Raw genomic sequence first — 20,009 nt, 5'->3', positions numbered from 1 at the left:
GTTCTTACAAGGTGGTGTTTGTGCCAGCTCCCAGCTGACATCTATGGAATGCTCGCGGTTGGCCATACCATCTTCTAAGGTCTTCACATCCATGTCTAAATTTTTTATTTGAGTGTGTGTGTGTGTATACAGGCGTGCATATTTGTTGGAGTGTGTGTGTGTACACATGTGCATGTGTGCTGGAGTTTAGGTGTGTGTATGTGTGTGCACGTGTGTGAATTGTGTTGAAGTGTGCATGTGTGTATACACGCGTGGGTGCGTGCTGGAGTGTACATTGTGTGTATGTGTATGCATGTGTGTGTGTGTGCACTCAAGTGTGCGTGTGTGTGCAGATGTATGCAGTCGTGTGCACTCCAGAGTTCAGCCTCAGGTGCTCTCCTCTGATACTTCTCTGTCGATTTTTGGGAGTCAGGGTTTCACTGAACCTGGAGTTTGCTGTTTTATATGGACTGACAGGCCAACAAGTCCCTGGGATCTGCCTGTCTGCCCTCCCCCAGGACTGGGGTTACAGGTGCTTGCCGCCATGCCTGGCTTTTATGTGGGTTCTAGGGACCTGAACTGGGGTCCTCATGTTTGCACAGAAAGTGCTTTACCTAAGAGTCATCTCCAGCCCCGCCTTAATCTCCATGATGATTTTGTCACCTTCCACCCCTCAGCGAGGGCCGAAACTCAGAGAAGGTGAACTCTTTTCTCTGTCTTACTGGTAAACAAGAGTGAGATTAGAATCTAGGGAGAGTCTGTGTTCTTACCATGATACTTACGTGGCTCAAGGCAAAGCGAGTCTGCCCATGCTGAGGAGTGTGTGAGGTGTGGATTCCAGTATCTGACGTGCAAAGGTCTCTGCATTCATGAGAATGAAGCATGGAAGCAGTTACAAAATTACAGAGATGGTACACACTGAGCAGCCACAGGGGGTTCACGCTAGAGAGGGGGGGCAGTGGTAATCTGGGGAGGTTTCCAGAAGACCTCCCAAGGTGTGTCAGTGTGGCGTGGATGCTGATGTGGCTGTGGGAAGGGCCCTCGAGGGGTGTAGTAGGATGAGATCCAGGGAGAACCTCTCAGGTCTCCTCCAGGGGCATCTCACAGTGATGGGATTGCCATCAGAGCAGAAGTCAGGAGCCAGTTAGGCAGAGCTTTCTGTAGCCACACAGCTCTCAGCAAAAACGTTAAGGAGAAGTTTGGTTTTAACGTTTCTCTTTCAGCTCCCCCTCAGCTCTCTCATCCTTTCCACTGTTCATACTCATTTTGCCAGTGCCGAATCTATCGGGTTTCCCTCCAGCTCTCTTCTTCTTGCTTTCTGAATAGCTCTGTGCTGTTTCTTGAGGTGCTGTTGCTTATTCACACCCATGTCTCTCCATTGTACACGTGCTCCCCTAGACCAGCAAGTGCAGATTGATGTGCCTAACACTGAATGCTGTTAATGTGCCGGTGTGGGCTCCAGAATGGGTGCCGAGAAGTTGAGGGACAGGGATTTGATTCTGAGGGTGGCTGCTGATATTTTTAGATCCAGGCAGAGAATGAGCACCCTAGGCCAGGCCCTGGAGAGGAAGAACTCAAGAGAATAGAATGTTGAAACAAACGAGGAAGGTGGGGCCGAGGAAGGATGCTCTTGATAGATTAGGGGCAATGGAGAGGTTTCTAAAATGGTTGTGCTCAGCCCTGGATGAGGCTATGCGTATTTATAGAAGAGTGTCAGAGAGGACATGCATGGGGGTAGCTATTTCTGGATGTTTGAAAAGATTGTCTGCTCCTGGGTGTGAGTAGTAGTCTATTGGTAAAGGCTCAAAGCAGGAATTATCAAAGGCAGAAAATGCAGGGCTGGGTCCGCCAGGAAGAGGAGATAAAACACAGGAGGGCGTGGACACTGCTCCTGGCCTCTGGCTCCAAGGAGGTCACGACATCAATGGCACTGTTGGTGTGGAACAGGGAGGAGCAGAAGTCAGGGACCTCAGGTAGAGGAGTGAATGGGAGCATAGGGCTGGACTGCGCCAACTCCACTGTCAAGGACCCTGAAAGATTTTGTACTTAGAACTGAGACTGGAAAGATTTGGAGGGTGGAACAATGGTGTTTATAAAACGGAAGAGACTAGAAGGATGCCTGCATGCGGAAGAGGACTAGTCAGAGCCTGTGTGTGCGGGGAGACAGCCATGTTGGAAACCATGGAGGAGAAGCATGGGTAGGTGGGCAGGGCTAATGGAGACAGGAATGTCTGTGGTTAGGAACACTCATTCTAGAAAAGTAATAGGTTCAGACTGGATATGAGGGGAGTCTGTGTGAAATGCGTGTGTCACCACAGGCTTTGCCAGTCACGCGTGGCATGTGAATTCCATGAGAGCATCTTGCCTGCCATGTTTCTTCATGGCGCCAGTGCTCAGCAGTGTGCCTGGGACATAGTGTTTGCTAATGGTACAGATGTGTGGTCAGAAGAGGGATGTGGGATTCCTTGTCATCCTGTAAATGCTGACGAATCACAACTCCACAGAAGGACAAGCCAAGAGCCACCTAGGAGAGAAACGGACAGGGAGGGACTAAGTGTGAGACAGTGGGCTTGCTCAAAGGGGGCCCTTGGGAAGAGATGAGGCCTTCGTCGGATGTTTAACAGGTGGTCAGTGAGGAGCTAGGTCTAGGCCCATGTTACTTGGAAGGAAGAGCCAGAACCAACTAGCAGAAAGTACTAGAAGCAGGAGCTCTTCCCTCTGGATGGTCTAAAAGTGGAAACATTTCTCTCAAGGAGTTTCTTAGACACTGAGAAGTCTGGGGTGTTGGCTAGGGATCCTGGGCATCACTTGGCCATCCACATGCTCAGGGGGTCTGGACATCATCCTCTGTGCCCACAACAGGGAATCACTGTGTCCTCTCGTCATTGTGGCATCATGAGTGTCTCCTGGGCTCCTTATGGTCAGCTGGACTCTCCGTGCTGTGCTGCTGTGACAGTTCAGCTTTAGAGACATGATTTTGATTATTAAGATATGCCCAGGAATTATCTAAATAAAATGAAGTAATTGTCAGGCAATTGCCTGTAACCCCTGTATCTGGGAGGTTGAGGCAGGTGGGCCAGGGGTTCAAGGTCGTTCTCATCCATAGAAGCAAGTTCAAGGCCAGCCTGCAATGGGTGAGACCCTGTCTCAAACAAATGAATAAACAAAACCCCAAACAAACCAACCAAATGAAATACAATACCATATGAAGTCCTGGGCACAGTCATTAGCATTTAATAGGGACGCGGTAGTGTCCTAAATAGGGCTAAAATGATTAAATACTGGCTATCTCTCTGCACACGCAGGCTCCCCGTGCCTGCCATTCATAGTGGCACAAAGAAACAAGGTGACCTAGTGGAAAGGAACCAGACTCGCCTTAGCCTCAGTTTCCCCTCTACCGCCGGCTGTGGCCTTTTCTATTTGGAGACCATTCAGACAGATTAGCATGTTTCACAGAGATTGGGCCCCTTGACCCAGGTTCTGAGCCTGGTGCAGGGTGAAGCCAACCTGCCAGCTCTTCAGTGAGGAGAACCAACTTCTCCATCGCAAACAGAGGGGAGATTCCCAGGATAGATTTGCAGATCAAATCAGTCCATAAGATGTTTAGTGCATGTATGGGTCCCAGTGTTTCCTCTCTCCTCTGTAGTAGGCAGCCTGTTTGCCTCCAGGGAGATTCCTCCCCTGGTTGTTACAGGTAATAGTGCAAATTAGTGTAGCTCCCACGAAAGCAGCAGGGAGGTTCCCCCAAAAAGTTAAAAGTAGGACTCTACTGTATGGTCCGACTAAACCGCTCCTGGGTATTGGCTGGAAGGACTCTGTACTGACCATCATAGAGACATTGGAACGCCCCGTGTTTATTTTATGTGGACGTTAGGGACTTGAACTCAGGTCCCTTTGCTTGCTAGGCAGGACTTTCCCTAGAGAGCCTGCTCCCTAACCCTGAGCACCCATGTGTAGTAAGCCACTATTCACTATTTAGGAAGTGAGACTTGTTGTCCATCAGCAGAGGACTCACTGAGGAGTTGTGGTTAGTACACCCAATGGAGTTTTATTCCGCCACAAAGATGAAAGCTCTCTATTTGCAGGAACGTAGATGAAACTAGATATCATGTTTAACAAAGTAAGCCAGACTCAGACATGAATCATGTTTTCTCATATTTGGAATCTAGAATAGATATATGAATGGATATGTATATATGTGTATATGTATATTTATAGGTATAGGAATATATATGACATTAAAGGGGAAAGGATTATTTGGGAAGAGAGGATCATTAGGAAAGAAAGGGTTAAGAGGTTCACGTGGCACCAGGTAGTGGTGGTGCACACCTTTAATTCCAGCCCTAGGGAGGCAGCAGGAGGAACTCTGTGAGTTCGAGGCCAGCTTCCTCTACAGAGACAGGACAGCCAGGGCTACACTGAGAAACTCTGTCTCAAACAAACAAACAAACAAAAGATTTTTGTGAGATGGCTCTGATTATATGTGAAGATGTTTTAGTATGCCAATTATTTACTACAGTGAATATACATTAATAGCAAGAACTTAATAAGTTTGTATTAACAATAGAACATTAATAAAATTATTCATCCTTGAAAGCAGTTGCTGTGTGCTATTGTTCTGATAGCATTATTGTCCTGATAGCATTATTCTGGCATTTGCTTGCTTTGTGTTGTATATTTCAGTTCCCTTCCAGCCCTTTGGTCTTATTTAATCATCATAAACTGTCCTATGAGATCATATGGGGTAAACTGAACACACATTGTATGTGTGTCCGAGGAGACTTGGGTCCAGCAGCTGCTTCTTTGCTTCCCCAGACTCAAGACCTGGCTCCTTCTACAGCTGTGTGACTTAGCCTTGCGCTGCCTTCCACAGGGAATGCTCTCGCCTGGAAATGGCTTTCCTCCTCAAGTGGAGTCTAAGAGTAGGTGAGATGTCGTTTGTATGCTCACTTCTGTCCCCAGCTCTCATGAAATGATATTTCTCAGTGTGGTCCCCAAACCCGAGGCCAGTTCTGCGACCATTGCCGTTGATTTCTTACAATGCTGTTGCACTTTTAATCTATGCAAGGCTCTACGTTCTGTGTCACACATAATGTCATCCTTAGGCGGTCTCTGTAACTTGCCGGATCTTAAAATATTAATCTCTAATGTGCACTCAAGGGTTCCTTCAATTGTTATGGGGCCATTTGGATGGGCGGCGTCACCTAGCCAGCACCCACTACATCCTGAGAAAATGCTCCAGGGTCATTATTTCTTGAGCACAGACAGGGCAGTGGGCGCAGGGGTGGGGCAGCTGTCACAGATCCATTGTCGTTTGTACCCAAGCTTAAGCTTTATCAATTTTCCCTTCCAGCCCAGTTCTAAAAGGCATCGTCTCTGATAGGGGCTGTTAATCGTAATTATGATAAATGAGAGGCGGCTGGGACAATTCCATCAAAGCTGGTTTGTCAGCCTCCATCTCAGCCCAGGATGGGAATGGCCTCATCGTTACTACCAGCAATCGTCATACTTTGATTATTTTTTGAAAATCCTTTCAGCTCTTGAGACCTTTATTTTCCTCCCTTTTGAAGACAGCATTGAGCGGCAGTGTTTTGAGGTTGTTGTCTGTGTGAGAGCCGTTGCTGCTTTCTCTCACTTCCCATTCTGGCTGTTAAACCCCATGTGTGGTCCTTCATTGCCAGTGTGCTGCAGTGTCTGAGCCTGTATGTGCATGTACCTGTGTGTGTGTGTGTGAATGCACTTGTGTGTGTATGCATGTACCTGTATGTGCATGCACCTGTGTGTATGTACCTGTATATGAATGCACTTGTGTGTATGCTCCTGTGTGTATGCATTTGTGCATGTTTGTACCTGTGTGTAAGTGCACCTGTATGTACATGAACTTGTGTGTGTGCATCTGTTTGTGTATGTACCTGTATGTACATGCTCCTGTGTATGAGTATACCTGTGTGTATATGCACCTGTGTATATATGTACCTGTGTATGAGTGCACTTGTATGCGCGTGCATCTGTGGTGTATGTACCTGCATGTGCTTGCACCTATATGTGTATATACTTGTGTATGTATGTTCCTGTATGTGCATGTTGTGTGTGTATGCACCTGTGTATGTATGCGCCTGTATGTGCATGTACCCATGTGAATGCACCTGTGTATGTATGCACCTATATGTGCACGCACCATGTGCATGTATCTGTGTTATATGTACCTGTGTGTGAGTGCACCTGTATATGCATTAACTTGTGTGTGCATGCACCTGTATGTACATATGTGCATGTGGAGGTCAACAGACGACCTCTGGTGTCATTACTTAGGCTCTGTTCATCTTATATTTAAGCCAGGGTCTCTAACAGGCACGGACTTCGACAAGTAGGTTGGTCTGGCTTGCTAGCATGCCCCAGGGATTGTCCTGTCTCAACCTCCCAGGTTCTGGAATTACAAACATGCACTGTGACCATCTTTCTTACACGGGGTTCTAGGGATCAAATTCAGGTTCATATGCTTGCAAGGCAAACACTTTACACACAGCCCAGAGTTACTCATACAGAACAAAGTCTTTTGTTCTTTTCCAACCATAATCCAGATTTGGCCCTTGTCTGTAACCAGCTAACACTCTGGGACGCAGAGCAGCGCGGATGACAGAGGATGAGTTGTCTGTTTTTGTAGAAAACTTGACTTGGGTAGCACCTGAAGCTGATGGTTTTGTGTATGGCCTCTAAAAGTCCAGGTCACAAATTAACACTCCCAATTTAAGTGCTTTCAATTATGTTTGTTTGGAAACAGAGTCTCTTCTGTAGCCCTGGCTATCCAGGAACTCCATATGCAGATCAGGGTAGTCCAGAATTCACAGAGAGCTGCCTGCCATTGCTGTGGTAGTGCCAAGATTAGGGGCGTGTACCACCATGCCCGGACAAGTGCTTTAACTTTAGAATGATTTAGTCACATTGTTTTGATTTTTTGGGTAAGCATCCCCCCTATTTTGGTACATCTGGCAGCTTTCCTGGGGAAATGTTGGCAGATAGATGTCTTGCCTGCCGGGTCCCGCTAGCTGTCCTGTTTGTGAGGAACCTCCGTGAATGATTGAGCGTGACTTTTAGGAGCATCTTCCAGACAGCGCAGGGAAGGGGAACCAGCAGCAGTCTATGACTATGGCAGCACTTAGGAGGTTGGCCGGCTGCTGTCACTCACTCTGTGTGCAGTGTGGGAGGCAGTGGAAGAAGGCGGGACAATGAATGTGGATGAGGAGGATGAAGGAAAGATCAGGATTCATCATGGACCCCTGCACTTGGATTCTGGGAGAACAGCAGAAGGGCTCTGATTTCCCGCCCCTTGTCCTGATGTAAGGTGACAGATGGCGCTTGTCCTCAGCCTGAAACGTTGGCCTACAGTGCGGAAGCCTGGCATACAAAGGCGGACGAGTGAGATGATTTCGGCTGAGATGAGAATGTGACTGTAAGGGATAAATCAAAGGGTTGGTAAAGGGCTTGCCTTCCAAGCAAGAGGACCTGAGTGAGGTTAGTCCCCCAGAGCTCAGGTCGGGGAAAGCTGGGTGCAGCAACATATGCTTTAACCTCAGTGCTGGGATGTGGGGACAAGGTGGTTCCTAGGGGTTCCCCAACCAGTCAGTCTAGCCTACTTGGCAAGTCTCAAGCCAACTACAGACTCTGTCTCAAAAATCAAGGTGGATAGTGTCTGAGGAGTGGTAGCTGGGGTTGTACACACACACACACACACACACACACACATACACACACACACACACACGAGCCAAAGAGTAAGATTAGATGAGAAAAAATATTCCTCGAAGTTAGTATTGAACCCCAAGTAGAAGCAAAAAATGGCTGGGGTAGGCCTTGGAAGGATCCCGAACAAACTCATTGATTGGGTAGAGTCTATCTGGTGATTCATAAGTGCAGGTGGGAGCGAGGCTGACTTTGGTAGAGCCAGGCTGATGGTTCTGCATTTGGGTCATATGGCAATGAGAATCCACCATAGACAAGACATCTCTATGGGAATGGGAAAGACTTGAAAGCTGTGATGGACACTTGCTTCCTGGAGAGAAGAGCCTTTGTGTGGCCATCTTCTTTTGCCTTGTGGTCATATATCCAGCTGTTAATTCTCTTTTCTGTGTGACCACTAACTAGGCTCTGCATGTGATGCTATGTTGCCATGGGAACCTGGGGTCTACTTCAGCAGAGCCTCCTCTTGCCTCTGGGAGGCCCCGTCCGGCATGGCTGCCTGCGTCATTGCAGCATGAATGCAGGCGGAGAGTGAAATGCCTCCGTTGGCCTCCTGGCATTTCTCAACTGCACTTGTCTTTAGAATACTTTCTTCTAGGGGGCCCAAGGCACCGCACTGACGCAGTGACCTTCACGTCTTATACAGCCCTTTTATAGCGCATTTTCCCAGCAGCCATGATAGATGATCGTGAAGATTAGGGCCAAGAGTGGGTAGGATGTGGGTGAGAGGCAGACATCCAAGGAGAAGCAGCCAGGAGGAGCAAAAAGAACAACCGCTAGGGAGAGAAGCTGTATGTCCAGCGGTGTCGTGCTGATCCTTAAATTTAGGAGGTGCTGACAGGGCAGAGTGGACAGTGTGTCGGGGAAGGGGAGGAGGCAGCCCTCTTTTCCCTACTGACTACGGGGCAGGAGAATCACATATCCCTCTGTCGAGCACACACCCCTCTGCCATGTGCCGCTCCCTATCATGTGGCCTGGAGAAGCATATAAGTGCTTTTAGTGTCCTCTTAGGAGGAAGGTAGAAAGACAGGCAGGCAGCCAGGAAATCTTGGTGGTTATTAAACTGAGTCTTTGAGGACCTTTTTATTAGCGATTAGGCTCCACTCAACAGCACTAAAGAGTAGATGCTCTCCCTCTGTCCCCTTTGAGCAAACCTCCAAGGAACGTGCTTCATGTGCTTATTTATTGCCAAAGACAAAGGCAGGCCTGAAAAGAAGGGTTAGACAACTCCCGCAGAGACGCCGTCGTCTGCCTTCAGGTGTCCTCTTGTCCAAGGCTGCCCATGCCTGTTTGTGTAGTGGTGAGTTCTGAAGACGGCCTCTTCTGGGCCTGTTTGCTCAGGATTATCTCAAAGGCTTGTGTGTCACTGGGACACTGACCCTCCAGAGCATCGTCAGGATGCTTCAGAATGGAGAAATGAAAGCCAACATGGTGCTGCTGTATTCCCATAGCACTCTAGAGCTGAGGCAGGAGGATTGCCTCGAATCTAAGACCATCTAGGCTATGTAGTGAGTAGTGGGCAAGTACAGACATGTCAAAAAACCAAACACACACACACCGGCCACTCATTTCGAGGGACATTGTCATGTGACTTTGGTAGGTAAGGTGCATCCTAAATGAAAGGCCCTTAGTGCCTTCGCTCCAGGGTATTGAAAATGGTTTGGATTGTGGGAGAGTTGCCTTTATTCTCACCCATCAGCACAGCATGTCTGTGTAGGTTGAATCTCTTCACACTTAGACCCCAGGGTAGTTTGAAGTCTGCTGCCATATTCCACTGTGGGTATAATGGGCTAAACCTCTGAAACGGTAGGCCACCCTGTGAAATGTTTCCTCTGTAGGAGCTGCTGTGGTCACGGTGTTCCCCCACAGCAGTTAAACCCTACCTGGGACAGAACCCGCATCTGGTGAATGGTGCTGGGGAGAGGGCACCCTGAAGTCAGCAAGCTGAAATCTCCGGTGGTCTCTGTGATGGTGCCACTTCCATGATGGCTTTGTGAGGTGTGGTTGACAATTTCTAACTATAGTGATTTCCATCTGATGCCTTTGGACATATGCATACCCTTAAGCCAACACCAGACTCAGAGGGGTAAATGCATCCATCACCTCTGAAACTTCCCTCATCTGCCTTTGGTTTCTTCCTGTTTGTTGGTAAAAATAGCATCTCAGTTTTTCATCACTATGACAAAAATATCAGACAGAAGCGGCTAAAGGAATGGGCGATTTGTTTTGGCTCTGTTTCTGAGGGTACAGGATGGAGAGGGAGACCCGATGGCTGCAGCTACTCTGTCAGCGGTGGCAGGACTGTGTGGTGACTTGGTCTGCACAGTGTGGGTAGGAAGCAGAGAACACAGGCTGGAGCAGGCGCAGGTCTGAGCCTCAGATGCTTAGGAGCCTTGCTCCGGCTTCTCGCCTGCTCCTGGACGAGTAGATTGCACATCCCGAGGGCTCCACAGTCTTCCAGAACACCTGCTGGGGATGGGACGCTTTAGATCCAGTCCATGATAAGTAGCAAGATATTCCCTGTGCTGCTGGCCAATTAGCAAGTGTGCAGGCGTTCATGTGTAATCAGGAAATCCTCTCTGTTGGAGCAACATTGACGGATGAACCTGAGGAGAGTGTTCTGCTAAGAGAAGCCATCTGGTCCAGTGGAGCATCTCCTGTGTGATCCACCTATGGGAGGGAACCTTTACAGTTGAAAGTGGATGGGGCAGAGGGAAGAGTGGGTGTGTCCAGTGCAGGGGTGAGGGAGGAGGAGGGCACATTCCTCATCAATGGATACAGATCTCAGGAAGATGAAGACATTCCTGGGATCAGCCTGGCCTTACTGTCCTTGCACTGCCCGAATCTGTCACTAAGCGTCCTTAGGAACATAAGCTCCCAGAGACTCCCAGAGCCTCCCAGAGCTACCTTCACACTGGCAGGCTCTGGGGTCCTGAGACTGAGATGGTTCAACAGGCCCAAGGCCTTGCCTCTGGCTCCTAGGCAGCCCCCACTCCTTGTCCTGCACTTGCTGCTGGCTTGGGTTGGCCTTTTCCAACCTTTCAACTTTCCTGCCCCGAGAAGCAGAGCTCTAGAGGGATTAGCTCTGGGTTTTGGTCTGAAGACTAAGCTGAGTATTTCTTCAAGCTTTAAGCACAGTCTTGGACTTAGCATAGCACGTCAGCCCTCGCAGCCTCCAGCTTTGTGGACTTCAAGATTATGATTTTTAAAAATATGGTTGTCTAATTACATAAACCTGGGTGTTTGAATATAGAGTAGCTGTGGCTTGACTTTGCTGTTCCTGCTGCGTTGAGGCAGGGTTTTACCCCTCACTCCAGGGTAGCCTCAAACTCACAGCAATCTCCCTGCCTATCTGCCTCCCGCCTGCTGAGATTATAGGTATGAACCACCCCATTGGGTAGGTTAGTTTTTATTTTATAAATCCCACAATTTTCTATTGAGACATGGGACATAGAATTCTTACTAGGCAACTTTTCAGAACTGCCTAAGAAATCTCTGCCCAGCTCCCCTTAGAGAAGGAGCAGAGGACTCACCTGGCTCAGACTCCCCCCTCCTCTTTGCAGATGGTCCTCTCCTCGCTTCCTGGAAATGATCAAGTCTATGGCTGCCCATAACCAGCTGTGGCTTCCTTGTTATTAAAGTTCCATTATGATCCGCACCGAACGGAAAGATGTTAAAAGCAAATTTATTCCTTTTTGCTGTGGTGTCTGTCCTTTAAAACCCTTTATAAGTAATCTTTAGCTTCTTAGTGAGAAATAAGCTCTAGGCCTTTATCTATGCCTCTTAGGATGGAAATCTGACTGGCACACCATCGCTGGCTAATGTAGAACACAGAAATGTTCTCTCTCTCTCTCTCTCTCCCTCTCCCTCTCCCTCTCCCTCTCCCTCCTTCCCTCCCTCACTCCCTTCTTCTCCCTCCCTTCTTCTCCCTCCCTTCTTTGAAAAGCCAAGCCCCGTGAAGACATTTTCAGGAAGCAGTGTACCCACAGTGTGACTCTCCAGGGCAAAGAGAAAGTTAGAAAATTCAAAAGGCACTTCCTGGGGAAGGAGGAAAACAGACTAATTCTAAGACCAGCAGGGACAGGCATGGTCTTCTCACCCTGTCCCTGATGCAGGCATGTCTGTGAGGTGTTCTTTGTGGTGGGCACGGGGGAGGTAGAGACAGATTTCTTCTCCTCACGGGATCTGCTCACAGGCATATACCCACCTTCCCACTACTGACTTCCTATGCCCCACCCCTGAAGGACAGGACATCTTCAGGGTGCCAGCCTGGCCACTGTAGCACGTATCTCTGAGGGTAATCATTTGTTCTGTCCAATAACGAATGTTATACCTCTGACCCCTGGCACTGCCCTCAATAGTAGCTAATGGAGTTCACAGCCCAAACACGTTTGTGGTGATCCATTGTTCTGAAAAATCCCTCAACCCCAAAGACTCTGAACTTTTCTTGGACCTTGCAGTAAAGTTAATTATATGTCTTGAGATCGTTTCAGACTGTGTAATTAACCCGCTAGCCTACTGTGTACTCAGGCTATTTAACTTGCCTTTAAGAGAACAATACAACCAACTTCGCTTACCTTAGAGTTCCCACGCAATCAGCTTTACAACCTGGGCAAGTGCATAGCTTTAATCTTAGACTATGTACTCTTCCATGCCCCGGCCAAGAATATTGTGTGTGTATTTATTGTGGAGATCATTTGCTGGAAGCAGCCAACAGACTGAAAGCAGCCATAAAACAAATTCTACCATAAATATTGCAAGCAACGTAGATACAGCTTGATAATGTCTGTAGTCAGGGTTGGGGGCGGGGGGAGTTCAGCGAGGCAACTTCTTTCCCTGTAAAGCTCCGTTGAAGATTCTATCAAGAATCCCTTGTTTCATTCCCGTGACAGGTTTTCTGTGTTCGTCAGTAAACACAGAGCAAAGTCTTGGCTCAGGAGAGGCACAGCACACAGACACAGCTAACAGAATAGCTTCCCACTCGTACAGCAGACAGACCATAGGTCAGCGTGTGACCACAGACAACAGACACAGGGGGAGAAGTGAAGAGTGCGGTATGGGTTCTTCCTGGGCAAGTTAACCTGAGAGGACGTTGTTGCTTTGGTTTCATTGCTTAGTGTGGCATTGCTGCCTTTTGGTGCCTCTGGAGTTGTCTTGAATGCTTTAGTGGATGCTCATTTAAAGAAGGCTTAAGTAAGGAAGTCCACGAGAGCCCGGAATAAAGGATAACAAATGTTTATTTCAGGAAACCTCACAATAAGGGTAGAAACCTCCCACAGTTCTCTGCTCTGTGGTCGCTGGGAGTTGCGAACAGAACTCAGACCAACAGTCAAGAGAGAGTGAGGGCCCCTCCTTGCAGACAGAAGACCATGCCCCTAAGTCCGGTAACCCCAAAGGCTATCAGCTGAATGAATTTCCACAACACTCATCTTTATAAAGGAGAATATTTTTCCCCAGCAAGACTAGTTTTTAGTTAATAAAAGACAGTTGCATGGTGTCATATACCTGTAATCCCAGCACTGGGGAGATTGAGGCAGGAAGATTGCTGGGAGTTTGAGGCCTGCTGGGGCTACAGTGAGAGGCCATGTCTCAAAAAAGGCCAGTAGATACATCTACAGATCATAATCTGCACACCTGATTAAATAAGGGGGACATCTGCCACTGAGGACGACTCTTACTGTGATGATGGTGATGAAAACAACCAGGCTTCACCTGGACCTCTCAGCAGCAAGACAAGCTTGTCATTGTCTCCCTGAAACTCGTCTTAGTAACTGTCTGCAGTATGCAGAAAGCTTCTGGCATGGGCACCCGGTCAGGGCAAGCATTATGACTGCTGTCTACCTGTTGTGGGTAGCTTCTGCTGGTTGGGGCATCCACGTTGTGTTAATTCTGTGAGATGTTTTTGCATGAGGGTGGCACCTGCAGAGGTGCCGACCCGTGTCAGCGTTCCCTGAAGCCTGGCCAAGCAGCATCAGGCATTATGCCCCCACCCTCGGTGTTTCTGCTGTGCTGAGTGTGCCTTCCACTGGGGGTTCAGCAGCTGTGCAGCTCATCTGGGTGGTGCGTGCCTCTCATTGATCACAGAGCCTGGCTGGTTGAAAGTATTAAAGAGAGTGCCCCATTCCCTCTTTTGCCAAACCCACTGTCTTCTGGAAATGAAGTGTGAATATTCTAACCCCCCCCTTCTGGTTTGGAACAAAAAAGTTTTGTGTCCTTGGGGACCCACACTATCTGAATTCCTGGAATATAAAGAATTTTCAGAGACTGTTTTTGGTAATTTGTCATTTTCAAAGGCAGAGTAAGATTGTATGGTTTAAAATAGCCACACGTGGGGAAGGAGTTGCCACCTCAGCACCCCAAGTTTGCAGGCATGTCCCTTCGGGTTTGCCCCAATACCAAGTCTCACTGGTGGAAGGCATGACAGGCTTTTATTCTGTACTGGGTTTTCTGGCATTTTAGGCTTATTTTTCTTTAGTGCATACAGTCTTGATATGTAAACAGGTTTGTAGATACTGCAATGTTTCCTTTAGCTACAGTCAAACTGCCTAGATTCCAGCCCATATCCTGTCCCTATTACACACTGATAAGCAAGCAGCCTCTAGGGGGCAGCAGAGCTCCAAGTAAGACCTGTGCTCCTGCAGGTGTCCTCAGGCTCACTGCCCCCTCCTCCTAGGTGTCTCTCCAGCAGCACCCAGCCTCCCCTCGGCTTAGGAGAAAGTCTTCCTTGATTCCTCACCAAAGCAGGACACTCCGTGGTCCAGTTACTGCACTCCACTGGTCTTTCCCCACACCCGACTCTCCCACACGGTGAAGCCTTCCTGAAGTACCTGGCACCATGGCATCTAGCCTTACAGCAGGACCTGCTGTTGCCTCACAGCCAGGCATGCCCATGTCATGGCAAGAACACCCTAGGTCTTTGTGTCTTATAATGCCTGGGATGCCTGGGAGGCTTAATAAGTAAATATTGGAAGCAGAAGGAGCACTCCCTGTGTGTACATGCTCATGTGTGTACAAGATTATCTGTGCATGCATGTGCAGGTGTGTGTGTGTGCACACATGGGCGTGCAGGATTATCTGTGCGTGTGTGTGCAGGTATATGTGTGCATATGAACATGTACGAACAGGATTGATTGTGCATGTATGTGCAGGTGTGTGTATGCACATATGTTAATGGGATTATCTGTGCATGCATATGCAGGTGTGTGTGTGTGCATGCACAGGTGTGTACAAGCCAGAGGATGGCCTTGGATGTTGTTGCCAGCCACGTTTTTGTTATTGGTTGCTTTTAAGGCATGATCTTCCTTTTCCCAGGAGGTAACCTGTTAGTCCAGGAGGTAACCTGTTAGTCCAGGAGGTTACCTATTAGTCCAGGAGGTTACCCATTAGTCCAGGAGGTTACCCATTAGTCCAGGAGGTTACCTATTAGTCCAGGAGGTTACCTATTAGTCCAGGAGGTTACCTATTAGTCCAGGAGAACTTTCTAGTGATCCACCTGTCTTAGATTTTATTTTAGTTTTCTTTCTTTCTTTTTTTTTTAAGTTTAGGGGTTGAATAATTATGCCCACAGTTGAGTCATCTTCAGCCCCTTCAGAAACATGCCTTAATATATAGACACTTAACGTCTAGACACAAAGTTACTAATTTGGTTGCTGGGATGGCTCCATTGTCTCATGACTTCAGCATTCTTTCTGACTAGAGAGAAAAGAAGTTTGGAATAAGAGGTGCAAGGAAGACCTTAGCTTTGGTGGCCCTGATAGAGATTGTGCCTTGAAAGAAAGAGACACGCTTTGGAGGTGCTGGTGTAGGCTGTGCCTCACTTTTCTCTTTGATGGTCGAATTAACTTCACAGCCTCTGTTTTCTTACTCATAAAATGGGGTTGACTAAGGTTGACTGTATGATTTATCATCCAAACTAGGAAGGCATTTGGGAGTGACAGACATTACAGGAAGGGGGTGATGGACACGGAGCTGCTGAGTGCGGTTTCGTGCAGCAATGGCTGTGATGTGGGGGTGGAGGAAGGCTCAGAGTGGCACTGGACTCAGTGGTGAGCATGAGGGTAAGAGACGCAGACCTCAGAGCACATGGGACCACTGAGTGAAGCACTGGGATTTAGGGAGACCCGGTGGGATTCTTTGTGTAGTCCATGTGTAGGAACACGTGTGTGCAGATATGTAGACATGTGTGTACACATGTAGAGGCCAGAGGACAACTTCAGTGTCATTTCCCAGGTGCTGTCAATCTGTTTTTAGAGACTGGTGTCTCACTGGCCTAAGCTTATCAAACAGAGGAGAGCAGCAAGTCACAGGACCTCCCTTCTCTGCTTCCCTGGCCCCGGAATTATATTGAAATCACACTTTTGGTGGAGAGAGAGTGTTTGAGAATTGAGCTCGGATTCTTGTGTTTGCACTGAAAGTGCTTTGACTACTGAGCCACCACCCTGGTCTCCAGCCTAATGGGGTTCTATCTGGAAGGAGGCTGGGTGGACTAAGGTGGTCGAGGAAGGGAAAAAGGATCGGTTGGGATGGGGAGGGCCATTCCCTAAACTGACCTAGCAGGATTCTTGATACCATTGGGTGGTGCAGGCCGGACAAACATGGACACCAAACCAAGGTGTGGGGACTTAGAGGAACCCGATAAAGCTGTGTCAAGGTGAGAGTCTGCGGAGAAGGACCTGGGCATACAGTTAGTGGCAGGGTCCTAGAACTCACTTTCAGGCAGTGCCGAAAGTCAACCCCGTCACAGCTAGGACAAGAAGTGCAAGCTTCCTGGTTCATGGTGAGGTGACTGTGTGAAATGAGAGCGTGGCCGCTCCAAGATGTGGCTGAGAAGGGTTTTACTGTAGATATGAGGGAGAGAACGGCCAGAGGTGTCTAGAAGGGTCCAGACTTAACATGGGCAGTAGAACAGACCTCCATGAGAGGAGGAGAGTGGGGGCAGAGAAGAGAGGCGAAGAGGCCAGGACCAAGAGAGCACATGGGGACCCATAAGGCACGGGGCCAAACCAACTGAGTTATATAGGAATCCAGAGCTGGGGGAAGAGAAGCAAAGCCCCTGGGAGGGCTTAGGGTTTAGGGTAGGGGTTGGGGTGAGAGGTACTCGGGGAGCCACAGGTATTGGGTGACACCTGCGCCAGGTTTCTATGGGAATTGACAGTGCCGACTGAGGACAGTAGTGTGTGTGTGTGTGTGTGTGTGTGTGTGTGTGTAAGGAGCCTGGGGATATGGTGGAGCCCTTTCCCAGCATGCACAAGGTTCTGAATTCTAGCCTCAGAATTCTGGGAAAAAAAAGTTTGAGGAGCCAATAACATCGAATGCACACATCTATTGACCACCACAGTGTCTTAGTAATATGCATCATTCTATGCATTGTTTAAATTGTTTCAAATAAAACACCTACATAGTTCTTTTTGACATCCATCTTTTGGTCTGATTGGCTTTATTTACTGTTGTCTTCTTCTGAGAAGTATTGCTATTAGAAATGAAGCTTTTAAATAAAGCTTCTTCCGCAGTAAGGAAGTAGCGCATGAGCAGTACAGATCTAAACCAACAGGATTTTGGGATGGCAGGTGGGATGTGTGGTGTGTCAAGGGGGAAAGACCCTTGCAAAGTGTCTCAGAAGACATCAGGAAGACCTCTTGTCCCCTCCCGGCGGGGGGGGGGGACTGGGAAAAACAGGAAATGACCAGAATAAACTGAGTCCTGTGGTCTCTTGGAAACCGCAGAGGAGGGTGAGCTCCCGCAATCCATGTTCTCATATGTGGGCACTCGTCACTCAGGCCTGGAGATGTATCTGAGGATGCTATGCCCTGGGGCATTGGTCCAGAGCTTCTCTCTCTATTTGCCTCTGGGTCGTTTGCCTGGGAATCTGGGACCAGCCCTTTTACCCTTCTTATACACCCCACTCCTACCTCGTGAGGGCCTCCTTTTAGCCACTTTGTATAAATAATGGTTTCACCAGCTTTTTAAATATGGCTTTACCATAAACTTAGTAGTCTGAGCTGTGAAATGCACACTTGCCACGACGGTCAGTGTCCTCCCCACATCAGTAGCTAGGTAGGTACCCCATGATGGGCTCCCAGGCTGGGTGCATCCCTTCATCAGCTCTAAACTCACTGCTGCCCCTTTGCCTCTTGTAAGTGATTTTGCCACTGTAAGGGCTCTTTGGTGTGTGTCTGTTCATCCGACCTAAAGCCACACCCTGTGCGAGTTTGGGGTGTGGCCAGTGATGAGTGAGGTGGAGAGCTCAAGCTTGGCCTACAGCTTCCTGGAAGTGGGATCTGTGTACCTTAAGCAGTAATGCGGGTATCCAAGAGTCAAACCAGAGCAGGGGAGGCAAGTACGTCCGTCCCTCCATCCCTCAGCATGGCTCCTCACAGCCTCTTCTCTCTCCAGGTATGTGTACATTCCACTGGGCGGGTCCCAGCGTGGCCTGCTGGGAACGCTGCTTTCTACCGCTGTGACCTTTGCATTTGTGAGCTACTGGCACGGCAGCTATGAAGACCTCTGGTGCTGGGCAGCGCTCAACTGGCTGGGAGTCATCGTGGAGAGCGGAGTCCAGAGGCTGCTGGAGAGGCGCTGTGTCCTGGAGACCTTGGTGAGCAAGATCTATCATTGTCTGCGTGGTAAGGGAGAGCAGAGCAAGAGGAGACTGGTTTGGGAGGGATGATGGTCACCAAATTCACTCAGATATGAGCAGTTCTTACCAGGCAACTGCAAAGTCTATGTGTCTCTAGGAAGCATGGCTGGGGGTAGGGGTTGGGAGGCTTCGAAATCATTGTTTACATGAATGGCTGGTCGGTTGGGTTGATAGATGAATGGATAGACAGATGGATTCAGTAACTATAAAAGCCTAGGCATTTATTATAGAAAAATTACAAAATCCAGAGGAGTACATAACTAATAAATTTCTCATTGAAGCTCATTCTTCTAAGCATGTTCTCAGCAGAGCCACTTAGAGCGAGTGTCATAGCGGTGTTTCAACCGCCCCTCCACGCCAGCAGACCTGTGTAGAGCCCTAAGGTGGCTTCTCCATGGTTTGTGTAATTGCTCTATTACTAACCATTTCATTATAAAACATAATTGATGTGGCTCTCATAATCAGGATGAGTTCTGAGTAGAACTGTCAGGTTACGGGTTCCTCATGTTTAGTGCTCAACCCTGCACACTGCATACCAGCTCTTGCCACCCTGTAGACAAGGTGTCAGCTCCTCACCCTCCCAGTTGCCCTTGCCAGCCCTGGGTGATGCTGGTATTCTCATTTCTGATAGATACCATTGGTGCCAGCCTAGCAGAGAGCTGACGGGTAGAGCCGCACTCTGTTCCTTTAGGTATGACTGGGGGTTAATCGAATACTTCCCTCCGTAGATGTTTTAAGCGTCACACGTATATTTTGCCTTGTCACTGTGGCAGTTGATACATGCAAATCTCGTAGGAAATCGGTGTTTCTGAGTACGCACAGTGTTCTGCCGACCCAGAGAATGGCCCGAAAGGAAATGTGTCAGTGTCTGCTCTCGTGGCAGGCTGTAAATACAAGAGACTCCGATGGGGAAAGATGATTAATGTGGATAAACTCTGCACAGTGCGTGAGACTAAAGCAAATACATCTTAAACATCACTGAATGAAGGCGTTGATGCGTGTCTCAAGAAAGACAGGCGCACGCCGAAGGGCAGTTATCTCAGGGAAAACCGACAGAGAGCACACAGCAAAGCAGCGCGTATGCGCATGCGTGTTTACAGATGAGCATTTGGGGGCTGGAGAGATGGCTCAGTGGTGAGAGCTCTTGTTCTTCTGTGTTTGGTTCCCAGCACCCACACCAAGTCTAACAGCACTCTGGAACTTCAGCTCCACAGGGGGTCTGGCGCCATCTTCTGGTTTCTGAGGGTACTTCACTCATGTACAGGCCTACACAGAGACACGCACATAGACACATCAACATTAAATAAATGTTAAGTTGGGAGGTGGTGAGGCATGCCTTTAATCCCAGCACTTGGGAGGCAGAGGCAGGTGGATCTCCGTGAGTTCGAGGCCAGCTCGGTCTACAAGAGCTAGTTCCAGGGCAGGTGCCAACGCTACAGAGAAACCCTGTCTTGGAAAACAAAAAATAAAAATAAAATAAAATAAATGTTAAATAAAAGATAAAGATTGTATTCAAAAATGCTACTCAGCATCCAGAAGCCAAGAAATATCTATGCAGTCTCTGGAAAATAGTGAAGGCTATGGCAACATCATGCAGAATGTCACGCAAGGCCATGTCTTAAGGACACCTTCATTCTCAAGCCTGAGTGCTCATCTC

The 20,009-nt window shown here is 48.4% G+C and overlaps 1 protein-coding gene across 1 annotated transcript in view; it reads left to right on the top strand.

Annotated features, from left to right (window-relative positions):
- The window catches only part of Hhat (hedgehog acyltransferase), a 210,733-nt gene that overhangs the window by 128,210 nt on the left and 62,514 nt on the right, over positions 1 to 20,009 (top strand). Inside the window, exon 10 of the mRNA XM_050148277.1 lies at positions 18,109 to 18,310. Coding sequence (XP_050004234.1) covers positions 18,109 to 18,310 — 202 coding nt within the window. The remainder of the gene's footprint in view (positions 1 to 18,108; positions 18,311 to 20,009) is intronic.

The sequence above is a fragment of the Alexandromys fortis genome, unplaced genomic scaffold (assembly GCF_014885135.2).
Source record: "Alexandromys fortis isolate MF-2015 unplaced genomic scaffold, M_Fortis_MF-2015_v1.1 scaffold_62, whole genome shotgun sequence".
NCBI classification, from domain to species: domain Eukaryota; kingdom Metazoa; phylum Chordata; class Mammalia; order Rodentia; family Cricetidae; genus Alexandromys; species Alexandromys fortis.
Note: the sequence above shows the minus strand (reverse complement) of the source record. Positions and strands in the feature narration are given on the sequence as shown.